General features: G+C 37.8%; 1 protein-coding gene across 1 annotated transcript in view; it reads right to left on the minus strand.

Annotated features, from left to right (window-relative positions):
* The window catches only part of KIF15 (kinesin family member 15), a 72752-nt gene that overhangs the window by 23401 nt on the left and 36229 nt on the right, over positions 1-13122 (minus strand). The window contains exons 17-24 of the mRNA XM_069473530.1: positions 9115-9312; positions 8176-8283; positions 7652-7757; positions 5884-6049; positions 2570-2720; positions 2278-2363; positions 1171-1240; positions 714-800 (exon numbers count right to left, since the gene is read on the minus strand). Coding sequence (XP_069329631.1) covers positions 714-800; positions 1171-1240; positions 2278-2363; positions 2570-2720; positions 5884-6049; positions 7652-7757; positions 8176-8283; positions 9115-9312 — 972 coding nt within the window. The remainder of the gene's footprint in view (positions 1-713; positions 801-1170; positions 1241-2277; positions 2364-2569; positions 2721-5883; positions 6050-7651; positions 7758-8175; positions 8284-9114; positions 9313-13122) is intronic.

Raw genomic sequence — 13122 nt, forward strand, 5'->3', positions numbered from 1 at the left:
TTTTTGAGACAGAGTCTCACTCTGTTGCCCAGGTTAGAGTGCCATGGTGTCAGCCTAGCTCACAGCAACTTCAAACTCCTGGGCTCAAGCGATCCCCCTGCCTCAGCCTCCCAAGTAGCTAAGACTACAGGCATGTGCCACCACGCCCAGCTAATTTCTTTCTATTTTTTTAGTAGTAAACGAGGTCTTGCTCTTGCTGAGGCTGGTCTCAAACTCCTGACCTCAAGCAATCCTCCCACCTCGGCCTCCCAGAGTGCTAGGATTACAGGCGTGAGCCACTGTGCCTGGCCTATTTTTATTGTTCATGTTAAAGTCAACTCCAGATTCGAGAATTTGTAAAATGGGACTTAGAGTCAATAAGAATGGGTCACACTAATAGCATCCTAGTTAAAAGAGTTAAAATAACTCTTTACAGGGTATTAGCAATGAAAAAAACCAAGATAAAGAATGTGGTAGTAAACAGTACTCTAGGATGTGTTTTAGAAACATACCGTCCTGAGTAATATAGTAATTTGCACCTGAAGTTATGTGGAAAATGAACTTAAGAGGAAGACTTCATTCTCTAGCAACCTTGGAAGATGAACAAGGCCTAACTACATATAGAAATGCTAGTTATCAGTCACCCTGGAGGTGCAAGATGGGACAGGAGAATAAAAGTTAAACTAGCATTTATTAAAAAAATACAGAACGATGTAGCTTCAAACTCCACCTACCTTGTTAGAATCTCTAGACTTTTCTAGAGAACTGATCACTTTTTCAGTAGCAAGCAAGCTCTCTTCTAGTTTCTGTACTTTTGCCATCTATGGGGAAAAATAAATATTTTTAGAAAAACAAATCACAAAGCTAACCTTACCACACATAGATAAACTGAAATCTGATTTTCATATTATAGAGATTACACTAGGATGAATACTTGAAAATGATAAATTGGGTTGAAAGACAATGATTTTGTGGTCTCTACCAGCAGATACCAAGAAATTATGCTTATAGCCATCTGGGAGTTAGAAAAACAACAGTTGAAAAATAATAAAACCTGTTCCGAATTCCACCTTTTCTAAGAAAATTAATTTCCAACATCCAAAAGCTGAAACCGTTTTTATAATAAACTTCTTTAGACATCAGGAATAAAAGTTACTTCAAATTCTTGAATTAGAATAATAGGAAATTTACCTGCTGCTCACACTTGGCCATCTCCTTCTGTTTCTCCTGACGTACAGCCTCAAGAACTTTTAAGATTTCTCTGGAAGAGAAGAATTATCTTTTACCCCTGACTTCATGAAATGGAAACAGGAACTGAGTCAGTACAGAAGAGATTAAATGCAATGTAAATGAACTTTATTAGACACCTACTTGGTGTGAGACATTATATTCCAGTGGAGATCAGAAATTTGAACCCATTTTTTCAACAACTATTTAATGAGAACTTATTTTTGTACCATGACTGTTTATTTTTCTTCAGAGTGTTTTGTATTCCCTAACATATATAATATAGTATTTGTTTATTATTACCTATCTCCCTGTGCTAGAATGTAAAACCCACAAGAACAGGGAAGTTTTTTTTTTGTTTTTTTTTTTGTGAACGATGTAACAGGGAAGTTTTATTCACTGTTTTACCTCTAAATGTGCTGGCCTTCACCAGATCAGTGCCTGGATTGTTGGATATCACTAAACGTTTGAATGAATGAGAAAATGTTAATTGCCTGTCTCCCAACCAGATATACACTCTATGTTCACCACTGTATACCCAAGGCCTAGAGGAGAATCTATCTCATAGTAAGAACTCCATGAATATCTATTGAATAAACAAATTCTTCTCATTAGAGTAACAGCCTATTTGCTGAGGCTAAGAGAGTCACTGAGGTTACTAAGGAAAAGAACTTGAAGAGAGAGGGAAAGTAAGATAATGGACCAGGAAGAAAACAGAGCAGCTAGAAAAAGAATAGTAGAGACAGAAATAAAAATAAAAATTAGTCTTTACCTCTCAATAATAAAAGGAACATTTGGAAGTCATCTTATTATATATAGACTGTGATTTATTTACAGAAGGCCCTGAGTTCTGATCACCACTGACTATTCATTTAAAAGCACAATAGCTACTTGCTGGATGTTTTGAAGAATTAAGTTTCTCTACATACCATTTATACAAAAGAATCTGACATTCATTTTGGAATGCTTTTAAAAAATAACTCTTTACAGGGTATTAACAATAAAAAAACCAAGATAAAGAATGTGGTAGTAAACAATAGTCAACTAATGGAAAAGATAAATAGCACTCACTTAGAACTATTTTCTTTATCTTCTTCAAACTGTAATGATAATTTGTTATTGCGTTCTTTTTCTGCTTCAAAAAGCTCCATCAAATTCTAAAAGACAAGGTTATATTAGACTTTAAGTAATTGTTACTAGCAATGTGTAGTCAAGAAACGTGTCATGCACCTTCTATGTGGCAGGCATTGTGGGCAAGTATGGAAAGTCAGGGAGAGGTCAGAACAGTCCTTGTCCTACACTCAAGAGAACAATCATAGACCCAGGACAAACTCACCAATTACCAAAACCCCTCTTAACTTACATTCAGATCAGATTTCAGAGTTTCATTTTCTTTTTTGCAGTTTTGGAGGTTTTTTGAAAGTTGGTCAGTTTCAAACTTCATTACTTCTTGTAAGTTGTCATAGGAATCCTGTAGGCAGGCTTTCCTCTCAAGAAGCTTTTCATTTTCTAATCTTTACCAGAAAAATATTTTTACAATGGTAAATGTAAATATTTAATATATTTCTGCTAGTCAGATCATCTGCAGTAAAATATATCCCATCTATACCCCATTCCCAACTTACCTAAGCCTTGGCTGATGTAATACTTCTCATGGACTTGTGTGAAATGTCCATAATGCACAAATACATGAGATACACTGGATCACAGAGGAGTTTGATGGAAAAGGCAAGTGGGAACATTAGCCTGTAGCCATCACTTCCTCATTCCCTCTACCACAGTTTCAACTGGCAATCGATTGTTTAATTGATTGGCAATTTACAGATTAGACTCATTTACGGGTTTCCAGATCTAGCCTTCATGTAAGCTAGGCACTGGTAGTTAATTTCCAAGTTTTGTCCATAGCTCAACTCCAACCACTCATCACATATGCTCTCAGCTCTAGGGAGGTTTTTGGCTTCGAAGATGGCAAATTGGCTTCGATTTGAGCAAGAGACAAAGTTCCCTTGGCAAAGAACAAGCTACTGCTTTTTTGGTTTTCATTCTCTTGTTCTCCTTCCCAATATAATGTGGCACCCCCAAGCACCCAAAGCTCAGAGAACTAGCAAACAATCAGTCTGACCTCTGGACCATCCAAAACAGATGTGTTAGCTTATATACAAAAGGTTATTAGACATAGAACTACCTGCTGTACTAACTCAAAGCAGAGCAGAAGCAGCAAATTACAAAGTGGTATAATCAGTTGCTAAAAGATAGATGTATAGACAATAGAAGGTAGGGAGGAGGAACATATATATGTATTTATGGTATAAACTATATACAAAAAGTAGGCAAAATAATTCAAGAAACACATCGCAGCATTGTGCTGTTTCTTTCAGAGGCCTTAACATGCCTTTGAGGATCATGATGGAGCACAAGCAGCCCAATAAGTGATGTACTCAATGTTAAACCAGAGACACTGAGAAAAATTAAATTGTGTCCAATGTATTTAAAAAGTTAGGAGGTACTTAATACCTAGAATTTAAGCACAGCTAAATACACTGGATTCTTAACATTTTTTTTTTTTTTTTTTTTTTTGTTGTTGAGACAGAGTCTCACTCTGTTGCCCAGGCTAGAGTGAGTGCCGTGGCGTCAGCTTAGCTCACAGCAACCTCAAACTCCTGGGCTTAAGCGATCCTACTGCCTCAGCCTCCCGAGTAGCTGGGACTACAGGCATGCGCCACTATGCCCGGCTAATTTTTTCTATATAGATTTTTAGTTGTCCATATAATGTCTTTCTATTTTTAGTAGAGACGAGGTCTCGCTCAGGCTGGTCTCGAACTCCTGACCTTGAGCAATCCACTCGCCTCAGCCTCCCAGAGTGCTAGGATTACAGGCGTGAGCCACCGCGCCCGGCCTATCTTAACATTTTTGATGTAGTTCAACTCTGACATGCAAACACAAGGAAATTAAGATCCAATGAGATTAGTGAAGTGACTTCAAAATAATCACACAAAACCAGTTTGTGGTGGAGCCAAGATTAGATTCAGTGATTCAGAGGTTGAAACAAATGCCAGGTATAAGAAAACACAACAGTGCACCTGTGGTAAATTACCAAGAAATTATCTATTTTGTTTGTTTTAACTAGTTTGAGTAGTCCTGGGTTACAGGCCAATCAAGTAACTTGAGGGCATTGGCCTTGGTGTTGGGGAAATGGAGCAGGTGGAGGCGGCTGTGCTGACCCAGACAGCACATGCTCTCTCGACAGAAAAAGGAGTAAGTTACGCAGTGGCTGATGGTTGCCAGGCAGGAATATGGGCCGAGTGCCACCAAATTGTCTGATTTTTCAAGAGGATGCTGAAATACAGATTTTTATACGAAAATACTCAATTTCTAAAATGCTATGTTAATTTTTTTATTTCAAAAAATTTATGGGGTACAATTTAGTGTTACGTGGATAAATTATATCATGCTGAAGTCAGGGCTTCCAGTGTACCCATCATAACAGCACATTGTACTTGACAGAGACTTTTTTTTTTTTTTTTTTAACCACACTGGAGCTGGGCAAGGTGGCCAATGCCTCTAATCCTAGCTACTCGGGAGGCCGAGGAAGAGGATCACTTGAAGCCGGGTATTTGAGACCAGCCTGAGCAACACAATATAGTGAAGCCCTGTCTCTTAAAAAAGAAAAAAGCAAAACCCACAGTGGGCAGGCCCAATAAAAACATATGTATAAGTGAATTGGGTCTGCAAATCTCAAGTTTTCTTCTTCTCTTTCAATTCCTTGTTCTGTATCCAAAAACACTCAATAGCTACAGATTTTTTATTTTTGGAGACAGAGTTTCACTCTGCCTCCCAGGCTATAGTGCAGGGGAATCATCAAAGCTCCTGCAACCTCAAACTCCTAGGCACAAGCAATCCTCCTGCCTCAGCCTCCCAAGTAGCTGGGACTATAGGCATGCACCAATATGGCTGGATAATTTTTCTATCTTTCTATAGAGACGGGATCTCGCTCTTGCTGAGGCTAGTCTCGAATTCTTTGGCCTCCCAAAGTGCTAGGATTATAGGCATGAGCCACTGCCCTTCTTTACATCTTAGATTACTTCTATTTCAAGATTACCAGCACCTGACTAGCCAGCCAGCTTCTGGCGAGTTACTGTGCACAATAGTAACAACTATTGTTCTGGTCTACCTTGCACTGTCCTTTTTTCTATTAAGAAGACATCTTTTCCTGTGGAGCAGGCACATTACTATGTTGGCCCAATGTCATCTCAAATCCTCAGTAAGTGACTGGGCCAAAGGTGAGCAGATGACTCAAGCAAAACCAATTCAAATTTTCCCTGGATTAATATTTGGCTGTTGTGAGAGAGGAGTTCTTTGCAGGAGTTCCTTGTCACATAGAAGAAAAGGAATGTTCTCAATAGTAGTAGAGAATAAGAGCAACATGGTAGGGGGAGGAGGTAGAGAGAGAGAGAGAGAGAGAGAGAGAAAGGGAGAGAATACTGACAATATTGTTTAAGACTCAGTCTAGTTTGTCCCTGAAACCAAAATCACCTCTGGGACTTCTCAATATTGGGAGCCAATAAATTACCTTTTCTATTTGTTTAACTACTTTGAGTTGGGTTTATAACACTTGCAACTTGAAGTAGTCCTAGGTTACAGCAAATCAGGAAACTTGGAACCGTAAGAGAACTCTACCTGACATTATCTAGTTGAAGCTGTACATGCATGTGTCTTTCCGAAAGTTTGTTGAGTTCTTGCTCCTGATTCTCTTTGAATGAACTATATTCCAATTTCACTGAAGTAAGCTCCTTGTCAGCAGAATGAAGAACTACTCGCAGGTCATGCACCTCGCTTTTCAAAACTAAAAAACAAACAGAATAAATTCTTAACAGGTTACAAGAATTTTTTATAAAACAAGCAAACTGCTGAGCACAATGGCTCATGCTTGTAATCCCAGCAACTTGTGAGGCTGAGGCAGAAGGATCATTTGAGCCCCGGAGTTTGGGACTACCCTGGATAACATGGTGAGATCCCATCTCTAAAAGAAAACTTTTTTAAACAAAAAATTAGCTGGGTATGGTGGTGCACACCTGTAGTCCCAGCTACTTAGGAGGCTGAGGCAGAACGATCTCTTGAGCCTAGGAGTTCAAGACTGCAGTGAGCTATGATCGTGCACTCCAGCCTGGGCAACAGAGCAAGGCCCTGTCTCTTTAAAAAAAAAAAAAAAAGCAGGCAAATAAATTTGATAGGTACTATTCCCACAGTCAGCAAAAACAAGTTGAAGAGATCATTTTAAGTAAAGATGTTGAACAACTAATTGGCAGGTATCTAGGAGCACTGACATTTCTTTTTTCTTCCTCTCTGTTGTATATGGTTTTTAGTACAATTTTACTGAAAAAGGATGAGTTAACATCTCTCCTTGACTTGCAGGTCACTTGACATTTCTAGACTTCTACTGTAGAATGTGCATCAAAACTCTTAATATAAAGAAAAAAAAAATCAAAAGGTTTAACATACTTTAAGTGCCCTAATCTTAATTATTGAAAATACCTTGGAAATGTACCAGAACTTTTCAACATGGGTTAAATACTTCTGGTCTTTTTCTTTTTTTCAACGAATCCCAAAACAGATTAAAATACTTCTGGGCCGGGCGCGGTGGCTCACGCCTGTAATCCTAGCACTCTGGGAGGCCAAGGCCGGTGGATCGCTCAAGGTCAGGAGTTCGAGACCAGCCTGAGCGAGACCCCGTCTCTACTAAAAATAGAAAGACATTATATGGACAACTAAAAATCTATATAGAAAAAATTAGCCGGGCATGGTGGCGCATGCCTGTAGTCCCAGCTACTCGGGAGGCTGAGGCAGTAGGATCGCTTAAGTCGAGGAGTCTGAGGTTGCTGTGAGCTAAGCTGACGCCACGGCACTCACTCTAGCCTGGGCAACAAAGTGAGACTCTGTCTCAACAACAACAACAAAAAAAAATACTTCTGGTTTTCTAAGGAAACCCCAACTATAAGTTAAATAATTTTTTAGATCAAAGAAAATAGAATGGCCGTCTTTTGTTTTAGCTTTATTAAAGCTACTGCAAATACCATGAAATAAACTGAAAAAACTAGGGATCAAATGATACTCTCACATCTACAAATGTGTAGAAACATATAACTTATGCTTTATTTTGTCAATATTAAAACACTCAGCTTATGAATTCAGGATACTTCATTTTTAAAGCAGTTTAATTAAAACTTTAAGCAAACATTTATATCATTTGTTTGTGGGAAACCCTGGAGAAAATTACACTTTATGGTGTATTATTGTTACTCACTGCTGCCATATGAACTCAAGTCTGGTCATCTACCAATAAGAAAACAACCAAACAGAAACACAGGAACATTTCTTTATATGAGTAAAAAGATCCTGAGTTACAATATTCCTTCAGGTCACAAAGCTCCTAATTGTTTAAACTTACAGTCATTCTTAGTTTCAGTGTCTTGAAGTTGCTTTTCAAGGATATTCAACTGTGAGAGAAGCTCTTGCTGCTGTTTGGTCCAATCAGTTCTTTCTGATGCGAAAAGCTTTGAGAAAGAGATACATTTACTGGAAAAGGAATTCTAGCATGCTAAGATGCACTCCAAATCATTAATTTCTTTGTTTTTAAAGTCTAGTTTTAAGGTCTCTCAAAATTGGCTGTCCCCATGAACTATACTGAAGATGATCAACAAAGTAAAGGATCACTGCAAGAAACACAGACTGCCATCTTGCTTTCTTCTAAACACAAAGCAAGGGATCCATTTGCACTACAGACTAACTGGGCCAGAATTCAAACTATGCATGTCTGCTTCATTATCAGAGAAATATGCTAAGTAACAAAGTAGAGACTACAACTCAAGTAAGCCTTGACTAAGTCTGCGGGAAGACATTTTCCTCCTTTAATACTCTTACTTTGAGGACATGTTTCATACATTTTCTGAGGCCATGCTCTCTTGGTCTTACCTCCTGCACTTGAGTAGAATGATGTTCCAGTTTGTCAACATGCTGCTGAAGCTTTAGGTTTTTGTGCTCTTCTTCATCTAACTTAACTTGAAGAGCACTCATTTGTTCCTGCAACACAAAAACTTCAGTCATCAAAAATTCTTTTAATGGAATTTGCAAATATTCCACCACTTTTTTCATTTTAAAGAGACAAAACAAAACAAACTCAAAACCTCATATGAACAAAGGTATCAAAGGCCTATTTGGAGCCAGAAAACAATGTCAAAAGACCATGTACTAATGATTTCTCATGTTTTAGAATTACACTTGTGGTCCATCAAAGGAGATCATTTGAAACACAAAGGAAAGAAATGGTTAAAATTTAAATCTTAGATTAAATCATAGAGCCCTCTTAAGACTTCTAAGAAGCTTCCTCAGGCTGCATGGGGTCACCTCACCAGAAAGACCACCACGGCCTGGAAAATGCAAATTATTGAATTTGGGGTGGTCTGGCCCACTCCAAGTTTTACTGAACAGTAGAAAACCTTTTTTGAAAAATTACCAAACCACCAGAATTCTGAGACATTCAAATTTCACATTATTGCAAAGACACTAAAAGTTGTCTAAAATTTGATCTGTAATAAGATTCTTTTAACCTTCTTTAGCAGATATAGCACTATGCCATGTAAACCAGGTATGGAATTTGAAGCTAGTAGCAAACTGGTCATTTTACACAGAGGGAATCAAAGCCCTTGGAGACTGGAGAATGACTTGCTAAAGACGGCAAAGCAAATAAAAAAATAAGAGTAGGCTGATTTCCAAGCCAGAGATGTTTACACACTCACACTTAAAAAGATAGGATTTTAATATTAAGCAGGTTTGAACTCTATAGGAATTGAAATGATAAACAAAGCAAATTTATTTAAATGAATGTCTACTTTTTCTAGAACTAAACATTACCTGCACTGTTCTAAGCTCTTCAGAAATGGCCTCAAAAGCTTGTTCATTCATCTCAGGTGGAACTGGCTCATTTAATATATCATTATCTAATAAGCTAGAATTCTGAGTATGTAGTGAGCCAGAGCTCCCTGTTTCAGGGCTTAATTTTGGTACCAGTCGAGAACGAAGTTGATAAGCCTTGGTCGGTGTAGTTATAATCTGCATCAAAAATGATTATGAAAAACAACATTAGCACACATAAAAAAAAGAGCATAGTTAGTAATTTTGTGAACAGAGAGTATAAAATTGGAATTCTATACATCAAAAGGAGAAAGTGCCCTTGATAAACAGCATAGAAATGTCCCAAGTGGAAATGAATTTATCAGCTCAATGCAGTCGCAAGCAAAATTCTAATAAGATTTTAAAAAATGAAACTCGATAAGCTGATATCCAACTTCATACAAAGAATAAATGTACAAGAGGCCAGACAATTAACAAGAGAGAAAATTAGGGAAACTTCTCCATCTGATATAAAAATACGTTATAAGGGTATGGTAATTAAAACAGTACATTATTAGCATATGTGTGGTCAACTAGAACATTGGAAAAAAATACAAAATCCAGAAACAGAATGATTTATGCATGGAAATTTCAAATTAGTGAGAAGAACATAGAATGTTTTTAAAAAAGTTAAATCCCTTTCTCATACTATTCAAAAATAAAATAGCAGATGCACAAACACTTCAATGTAAAAACAAAATTAAAGGCATAAAAGTCACAAAGATAAAAATCGGTAAGCCTGGCTACATCAAAATTCTAAAACTTCTATATAACAAAAGCATCACATGCAAAGATGAAAGACAAGCAACATGATGGACAGATACATTGGCAATATACATAACAAAAGATTAATACATAAAAACTCCCACAAATCAGAAGAAAAAGATAAACAACCAATAGGAGAAGAATATACAAATGGAGATGAATGTATGAAATGATATTCGACCTCACTAGAAATGAGAGAAATGAGAATTAAAACCATTAAGAACATTTTTCACCCATCAGATTATCAAGCATTAAAGAGCCTGACAATGCCAGTTAGCAGGGACAGTGCAGGGAGAGAAGTGTATCCATACCTAGCAAGGCACGTGGTGCAGCCCCCAGGAGCGAACTTCAACAGGACTGGCTCAAACGCTAAAACATCCTAAGACTACAACTTCTCCTTTAACAGAAGCTACCCCAGAGAATGCATATGCTGGAAACCATCTAAATAAGCCATGAGTCATCCAAAACATAGAAGCCTAGGTTTAAAATGAGGTAATGTTCTAGGTACCAGTTAATATGGAAAGATCCAACGCATAACCCCAAGTTAACAAAACCATACTGCAGAATAACATGCAGGATGACTCCACTTAAAAAAAAAAAAACCACCAATAACCAATCTATGAAACAACCATATGTGTTTTCTCTGTCTGTACATATTTACTGTACAAAAATGCTAACAAAAAAGATTAAATTACCTTTAGGGATGGGGGATAAAAAGCTAGATTAGACCTAGATTGGCAGTGGTGCTCAAAAGGAATTTTAATCTTAATTGTCTATGAATCTTTTTTAAACAAAGAGAAGGTATTCATAAAGTACTCATACAATTAAACACAAGCAAAAACAACAAAAGATCTGAATTGCGATGCCATTCTTGGTAAACCTCCTAATCCTCTTAGTCCTGTTTGCTCAGTTATAAAAGGAAGAAGTAGAACTAGAATGCCACAGTGCTTCAAGCTCTATAATTCTATTGTGCTAAGGGGCTATAGGCACACGATTATAAGACATTTGGCAATATTCTTCAAGTACTTTAAAATAATTTCCTACAAAGATTTCAAAGCTCATCTTTTTATTATTATTATTATTATTTTTTTATTATTATTATTTTTTTTTTGAGACAGAGTCTCGCTCTGTTGCCCAGGCTAGAGTGCCATGGTGTCAGCCTAGCTCACAGCAACCTCAAACTCCTGGGTTCAAGTAATCCTTCTGCCTCACTGTCCCGAGTAGCTGGGACTACACGTATGTGCCACCATGCCCGGCTAATTTTTTTCTATATATATTTTTAGCTGTCCAGATCATTTCTTTCTATTTTTAGTAGAGATGGGGTCTCGCTCTTGCTCAGGCTGGTCTCGAACTCCTGAGCTCAAACGATCTGCCCACCTCGGCCTCCCAGAGTGCTAGGATTACAGGCGTGAGCCACCGTGCCCGGCCAAAGCTCATCTTTTTAAAAAGAAAAAAAAATTCTACCTTTCTAAGAGAAAAATAGCATTTTCTGGGTTAAATGGATCATGATCTATCCATACAATAGATTCTTGTGCAGCTGCCAAAACAAATCAAAAGCCAAAAAACAAACAAAAAAGGAGAGAAACTTCTTTTTTCCCTGCAGACATGGGACAAACTCTAAAATACTGTTTATGTTTAAAACACACATACACCCCAACTGTAAAATGATGTGTATATTATACTACTATTTGTATAAAATAAGAAAACACTTGGTGACACTGATCACCTCCAAAGAGGGTCTTGATTGGCTGGAAGGACAGCAGAAAGAAAGAGACTTGTCAATGAATGGATACCCTTTAAAAATTTCAGTCATGTGAATTATTCAAAATGGATAAAATTATTTTTCAAAAAAAAAAATAAAATAAAATTATTTTTCAAAGTAGTTTTGTATTAGGTGACACAAAAAGCATCACTGCTAAAAATAACCTTTACAAATAAACATCTATTTATTTATTTAATTTATTTTGAGACAGGGTCTCGCTGTGTGGCCTGGACTAGAGTGCAGTGGTGTGATCATAGCTCACTGCAACCTCAAATTCCTGGGTGCAAGCGATCCTTCTACCTCGGCCTCCCAAGTAGCTGGGACTACAGGCATGAACTATCATACCCAGCTAATTTTTCTATTTTTTGTAGAGATGGGGTGTTGCTCTGTTACTCAGACTAGTCTCAAACTCCTGGCCTTAAGCAATCCTCCCACCTGGGCCTCCCAAAGTGCTAGGATTACAGGTGTAAGCCATCATGCCCGGCCAACATCTATTTATTTTTTAAGTTTAATATGTATAAGGAAAGTTTGTTGTTGTTGTTGTTTTTTAAGAGATGAGGTCTCGCTATGTCACCCAGGCTAGACCTGAATTCCTGAGCTCAATCTTCCCACTTTAGCCTCATGAGTAGCTTGGGACTACAAGCGTGGGCCACCATACCTGGCTAAGTAAAGGCTTTTTACACCTTCAGAGAATTTGATACAAAAGTTAAAATCACCATCATCAGCATCAACTCCTCATCCTTTTACTTTCTTTACATATTTCCCTTTCTCTCTCCCCATCCTTAGATGTTCACACATTTTCTTTTATGAGGGCTACAGTTATTTAGGAGGGAAAAAACCACTCCTGTTATTCCCACTGTCATCTGTGATCTAGCATTTCTATTCTTCCACTGTAAGCTTTGAGCACATGTTACATTATAGCACAGCTGCCATTTACTGAGATCTCCAGGTTCCAGGCACTTTTTATCAATTATCTCATCTACAGCTCTAGAATCCTGCAATTAAATTACCTTCACCCCTAATTTAGAGGAAAGAATAGTAAGGTTCAGAAGTTAGGAAACCTGGCCTAAGGTTAGCAGGTTAGAATTAGATTCCAAATGCTAACTTCCTTCCTACCCCACCCTGCCATCAGGACACTAGGACCACTGTGACCCTGGTATAAACTGCCTGCAAGGGACTCTGTGCTTGAGATAAATCATGAAGATTCTGTCCATTATTAATAAAATGAGATAGCACTGATTTAAGATGGAAGTATAGGACGGGCATGGTGGCTCACGCCTATAATCCTAGCATTCTGGGAGGCCGAGGTGGATCGTTTGAGCTCAGGAATTCGAGACCACCCTGAGCAAAAGTGAGACCCCATCTCTACTAAAAATAGAAAGAAATTAGCTGAATAGCTAAAAATACATAGAAAAAATTAGCTGGGCATGGTGGTGCATGCC

This window comes from Eulemur rufifrons, chromosome 7 (assembly GCF_041146395.1).
Source record: "Eulemur rufifrons isolate Redbay chromosome 7, OSU_ERuf_1, whole genome shotgun sequence".
NCBI classification, from domain to species: domain Eukaryota; kingdom Metazoa; phylum Chordata; class Mammalia; order Primates; family Lemuridae; genus Eulemur; species Eulemur rufifrons.